Below are 6,579 nucleotides of genomic sequence, written 5' to 3'. Positions count from 1 at the left end.
GAAGTAGTATTTTAACTGTGTAATATTTCTTGGAGCATAGTCTTCAAGTGTCTTGAGAGCAGAGGAGGGTGAAGTATCATTACTGCTTAGTAAAAGTAGAACAAGGGCCAGTGCACAGGAGGGGAGTGAGGTGGTGCTGTGTCTGCAACAGGAAAGAGGGGGCTCACCTCATTTCAAGGATTCTTAGGCCACTATATTCATCTTTTGAAATATTGATGCCCCAGTGTGGTAAATTTCTCCTTGAACCTCTTGTGATGTGGCATCTTGGCAAGCCACATTGTAAAATAAATGAACAGTGGCTTTCCCCCCCTCCCCTAGTATTCATAACTGCCTCTCCCATGAGTAGAACTGGCATGATTTCCACAGGAAGAAAGAGAGCTGGCACAGAATTGCTCAGCTGACTGCTATTGGTGTTGTTTCCTCCCCAGTGTTAAGGTCCAAAAGCCTGATATAAAATAGCCCTCCCTGGCAGTTATTGTAATAATGACAACACGCCACCCTTGTTGTGGTCTCCAGGGGAGAATGAAATAGATCTGTGCAGGAGTCTTGTTGAAACTACAGCAGAGGGCAGGAGAGTGGTTTCATGCCATTCTTCAACCAACCCAGTTTTGAAGTAGGACAAGGTGGTGTAGCATATGCATTAGTTACTGTCTCAGAGTTGGACAAGGATCTGTGGGATGACCTCTTCCTGATTCCTTCTTCTGGCTTTATTTTCTGGGTGGAACCCAGCTGATTCTGTTGCAGAGCTGGACCTTCCATTAGGTACTATTTATTTACTTCATTATTTCTCTACAATAGGGGCCAAAAGTGTCTTACATTGTGCACCATTTTATCCTCACAACAACTGTGTGGGGATGGTTAGGCTGATAGTGCATGTGACTGACCTAAGGTGTTACTGGTTTGTTACAACCCAGCAAGCTTCTGTGGCACAGTGGGGATTGGAACCTGGGTCTCCCAGATCCTAAGCTGACACTCAACTGCTGCACCCCCGTGGTTTTGTGGTATGAGGGCCCACTTTGGGTGGCAGATTTTGGTATCCCCTTGAAGGGCAGCACACTCACTATTTAGTTCATACATTTATCACTGAGATGGAGGGCCCCTTCTGCCTTAGGAGCCATAATCTAGCTTGTCTCTGTTCTATTGGAATTACAAAATGATGCTTTTTAAAAAACTGTTAATGGTTTTACTTCTCTTTGCTCAGATGCAAACTGGAACAGAAGTGCATGCCAACCCAGGAGGCCTCTGGTGGGGGGGCACTTGAGGTCATTGGATGGAGTCCACCTCCAGCGGCTGGATGGATTTCACTCTGTCCATTCTTGTCAAGTGGCTTGTTGTCAGAGCCCTGACTGTGATGCTTTTTGGCTTATGGGCAAAATGTGCATCCAAGTGAACTGCAACAGTCCTCCCAGGTGTCGAGCAATACAGACCAATGCTACAGACTCCATCTTGGTGTTTGTAAAGAAGCCTGGCAGTGCATTATCCTCCCAGCCCGCAGCAGAGAGGAAAACTCGGCTTCCTAAATGGTTGGACTGGAGGGAGGGCCATGCAAGAAGTAATACAAGGATGCGAAGGTCCTTCAAAGAGCTACAGACTCGGAGAGTGCACAAAGCAGATGATATCAGGAGTTCTCTAAAGAGGGATATAAGCTCCAGCAGTGGAAGTCCTGTGAGCCCCCCTGCTCCATCTCAGCCTTTGGACAGTAAGGACTTGGCAGAGCCTCAGTCTACAAGGCAAGACACCAAGCTTCCCAGAGACCATGTGAATCCAGAGAGTGTCCTGCTGCACAACAGTGGAGATCTAAGGGGTTCAGAATCTCAAAGCCCATCTCCTCCTGTGACCAGTAATGTGAACAGCTCAAGCAACCTTGCTGGGAGTGATGCTGGGGGGGTAAGTGTTTGTCTACAGTGGTAGCATTGTTAATACCGACAGTAATATTAGTTCCGGTATATAGTATACTTATTTCTGTGATGTCACAACATCTCCGAGAAACTGGTTGTATTCTGTCTCTTGTGTCAGACAGGTAAATCAGGTAAGGGGAGAGTAACATGCCCAAAGCTCCCACAGTAAGTAAGTGGTTCAGCTGGGGTATAAACCCTATTTCCAAAAATACATTTATTGGGCTGTATGACGTAGCTGTGTGGTATGTGTGACTTTTTATCAGCAGAAAACATGCTTCTGGGAATTTGATGATGCATCATTCAACAGTTTCAGTACCACTGTAATTATTACTGAATTATTGTCCCCTCTTCACTGACTAAACTGAACCACATTTTGTTACTGAAGGAGGGACAGGTGCTTCCTTAAGAAAGATGGCTGCATTTCCCTGTTTTTCTGTGTGTCAAGTGAAGGGAGTGCCCCTCCTTTTCTGTGAAGTGACAGTAGCTGTGCCGTTAGTTATTTTGGCTGATGGTAGGGGGGAGGAGGAAGGGAGATCAGTTGGACAACCTCTTTTTGGGTTTTGTTTCCCTACTGTCATTAATGGTAGACTCTCTGGTTTCACTTCCTATACATTTGATCTGTCTTTACATTTATGGCACATCTTTGTCTGGGTATGTGAACTTGGCAGGCTTGACTTGCTTGAAAATCTAAGGATGAGCCTTCTTAAGAACATGAGAGAAGCCAATGTTGGATCAGGCCAACGGCCCATCCAGTCCAACACTGTCACATACCAGGTGATATCAGGAGGTCCAGCAGTGGAGCCAGGACTCTAGGAGCCCTCACACTATTGACCCCCCCCCCAATTCTTGGGAATTCTGGAGGTGCCAGTTTTGTTGGCAAGCCAGACCCATATGTTGTTACTCATTCACAAGCTAGATTTTCTCAGGCATCTGTGTGGGGAAGCAAATCTCAGTGAAGGATGTTGTGCCAGTATGACACAGAAACTGTCTAAAAAGTTGTCTAATGTTTGTACATATGTCTTCATTCAGTTGGCACGTTGCTTCATACCTTACAGATGTTCAACCAGAGTGGACATGGGGCCTCCTTGGTGTTGCTTACTCGCAGGGAAGCATGCAGCAAAGGGTCTTGTTGTAAGCACTGCATACAACCCCAAGTGACAGAATTCTGTCACTGCTCAGAAGTCGACTTGTTGGGTGAATTAGTGTTAAGTTGGTTGTAGTTCTTGAAAGCTAATATTTCCATGTACCTGTGCAAAGTTTACAAGTGCCAGATCACACTACACCTGGGATCTGAGAACTGCTGGCCTTGTTGAACAGGATGTGGCTGCAAGCCAAAGGACGCTGCTAGGAAACCTGGGAATGGCCCAGTTTATGGGTGAAAGAACCACGTGGCTTACCTTTGCCTTTGCTGGTTCAGCTGGCCCTTTGTCCTTGGCTTCCTGGCTATATTTAGGAACTGCTGTTTGATTTTGATTTTATTTTTTTAAAACTTTCACAGCCAATAATAATGCTTCTTCAAAAACCTGAATCCTCTAGCCTCCCTTAGGAAATGATCCCGTGTAGCAGAGGTGGCTCTACTGTCGCTCTCCTCAGGTTCATTCCAGTTTGCCCTGGATTGATGCATAGCAGTTTCCTGCTGATTCAGACTTCAAATGCTGTATTTTGTAACTCTTCTAATGCTCCAGCCCTCTCGATTGGGGTGCAGTTACCTTTCTTGGATACTTATTTATTTATTTACTTATTCGTTTACTTATTTATTGGATTTCTACCCCACCCTTCGCGCCGTAGCAGGCTCAGGGCAGCTTATATAAACTCTACACAGCTAAAACAGAACTATAAAATCATGACAATATAAATATAAAACATTACAAAGTTCTAGTGCTAAAAACAGTTCATATACAGGGCAGGCATGAACAGCATCCGGCAAGAATGCCTCTTGGCAAGAGTGCCTCTAAAGATCTTTTTGTAATTCTTTCCTGTTGAGTATGCTTAGATTTCCAGGCAATAGAATGCTCAGTTTTGTGAAGGTTCTAAGGTGATTCTTCAAGAGAGGATCAGAATAACAGACATGGGTGCAAGATCAAAAGAAAGCCTTGTCCACACTCAAAAGGCAGATGGGAACATCATCCACATTAAAATGCTTGCAAGAAAATTGACCAGCCCAAAGAAAGGAATTGTTCCCAAAGCAACAGGCTGTTTGGTTGAGTGGTCTGGTCATGTTTGCAGCAGTTAAAGAGAGTTTTGCCAAGAACAAGTGGTTAATTTTAAAGAACTTTTGCACATGCAAGTCGCAGCTAACTTTTGGGTATTTCCAGTGCAAAAAAAATTCCCCTTCTAAGTCCATTGCTAAATTCATAATGTGTCCCAGTATGATTGGCTGGACAAATTTGAATACTGAACTGGGAAGTTACACATTTTGGCAACATCAGTAATCAAAGGTGAATCAACCCAGTGGTCCCTATAACCTAGCAATGTCAGCTCTGTCTGTCAGTGGCTCTTGGGTAAAGGTCTCCTCTACTCTGTCTACCCCAGGTTTGAAGGTCTGTGTTGTTCAGCACTTTAAATCCAGTTGTCCTTGAGCAGAGGCACGCACATTCCCCATCCCTGCTATCCAAAGTCTGCTAGCTAGAGACTTGAGACCAGAGTTCAAACTCAGAGCTCCATATGCTAATCTATTTCCCCTTCCCAAATTTCATGTTGTGACAAGTTGTGAATTCTTCACCCTCAACTTGACCTTTTACATTTCACCACTGACTCGGCTGCAGGAATCTGTGCTGCCATTTAGCTACAAAAATCAAGTACCAGACTGAGAAGATATTTCTGCATGCTATGACTGAAATGTTCAGATGATGCTATACAAAGGAGGCTGGCTCAAGAAAGTATGCAGCATATAAAGATAAGCCCACTTAAAGCTGAAATGTCCGGTTCTTTCTGCTCCAGGCTACCCCCTGGAATGGGGAGAGCCTGGCAAAAGAATTTTCTGATGAAAGGACGGAAATTGTTTTCATCTGCTCTGCTGGTTTTGTTTGGCCTGGTCTGATCTGTCTCTCATGACACTGAAAAGAGGGAAGTAAAATGACCCCTTCCCCCACTAACGTCTCTGTTTTGAACCCCAAGATTCTGCTTATGTGAAGAAGATGCTTTTGTCTAGCTACTGAAATCAAATTTGGTCATGGTATCTTTACTAACATTTCAGGCTATTAACAAAAATATTTAGCTAAAGGACTTCATTCTTGTGTATCTGATCAATATCTTGATCATACAGTTTGAGAGTCTGAAGGGGGGTTCCAAGGAGTGGGGGTGTCAACACCCTTTCCTCAGATAAGATGATTTGTACATTTTTTATTAAATATCTATCCTATTTGAGGAGCTTACAGCACCTTATCTATGTCTCCTAATTGTTGCTTATCCAGACCCCTCTCTCCAAAGAAGGTTGAGGAAAGTATGAATAAAGAAGAAGAAAAGTCAACTAAACATACAAAAATAACCAACTGTTTTGGAGTATTTCAATCCATAAAATTTCTCTTATCTGAAGTGTTGCAGTCTTGCCACACTGTATGTGAATGAGAGAGCCCATTTATTAGATGTACTCTCATCTAGAGAGCCACATTTATATATGTGCACGCACATGCTGCCCGACTTTCCTTAAAACATTGTTCTTCAACTGATAAGTGAGTTGCAACCTGATCTCAGTCATGTTCCACCGGTGGCACTGCAATCACTTACTTTTTGTTGCTGATTAGGCAGGGCCACAACAAATCCCAGGTGCCAGGTTGCCATGGTGCCTAGAAGTTCCATTGTGGCACCTAGTGTTTTCAGCCATGGTTTTATTGTAGTGTGTCTCAACAATTTTCAGTGCAAGTATGAAGGATCCAACCAGATTTTTTTACTGCTGAAAAAGGGAGGAAGGGTTCCCCTTTGACCACCAAAAGGGTTATGTTTGGGATTATGCAACCTGCATAGACAAAAACCATGTGGAATGGGAGCTGTGTAATAAGGAAATAATTTCTTAAGCAGTTGCCTTCTGTATTAGCTCCAATATTCAATTAAATTGAGCTTTTGAAAGCGATAATGGAATTATGAAAAACAAGAAGTGGGACCCGCGATACTCGCGGGGTGGAGTATTCCTTGCAGCTCCCGGGTGGCTCGCCTGCTGAAGCAGCAGGAGCGCCGCACAGAGGAGGACATGGCAGCGACTGCAGGTGAGCCCAGCAGGCGGTCCGTTGGGCTTGCCTGGATTCCCCCCCACCCGACGACAACGGCAATGGCTGCAGCTGAGTCTAGCCACTGCCCCTCCAAGGTTTCTCAGGTTTCCCCCAGCCACCATGGCTGCGAGCAGCAAAGGCGGCGAGCCCTGTGCGGCTCTTCTCCCCACCCCCCGCTGCCACCTCCTCCTCCGCCAACAGCAATGGCGGCAAGCCCTGCACGGCTCCTAGCCGCTGGCTGCCAAGGCTTCTCTTCCCGCGCCGCGATCGCCGCCGCCATCAGCCACAGTTCCTATTGGTAAGTGCTTTCTCTGCACATGCGCAGAGAAGGCTCTTTTACTTTTGAGGGGATTTAAATATCCCCCGTATACTTTTTTCAACTTTTCAGATTTTTCTGCACATCTGGGGATTGCCCCAAATGTGCAGGAAAATCTCTTTGCCCCCTAGGTGCCCCCGATGTGCAGATTTATATATCC

At 45.1% G+C, this 6,579-nt stretch overlaps 1 protein-coding gene across 1 annotated transcript in view; it reads left to right on the top strand.

Moving 5' to 3' along the window:
- KIAA0319L (KIAA0319-like ortholog) overlaps positions 1-6,579 on the top strand; it is a 93,564-nt gene that overhangs the window by 43,112 nt on the left and 43,873 nt on the right. Inside the window, exon 3 of the mRNA XM_015413686.1 lies at positions 1,202-1,887. Coding sequence (XP_015269172.1) covers positions 1,202-1,887 — 686 coding nt within the window. The remainder of the gene's footprint in view (positions 1-1,201; positions 1,888-6,579) is intronic.

The sequence above is a fragment of the Gekko japonicus genome, unplaced genomic scaffold, assembly GCF_001447785.1.
Source record: "Gekko japonicus isolate JY-2015 unplaced genomic scaffold, Gekko_japonicus_V1.1 scaffold547, whole genome shotgun sequence".
Classification (NCBI taxonomy): domain Eukaryota; kingdom Metazoa; phylum Chordata; class Lepidosauria; order Squamata; family Gekkonidae; genus Gekko; species Gekko japonicus.
Note: the sequence above shows the minus strand (reverse complement) of the source record. Positions and strands in the feature narration are given on the sequence as shown.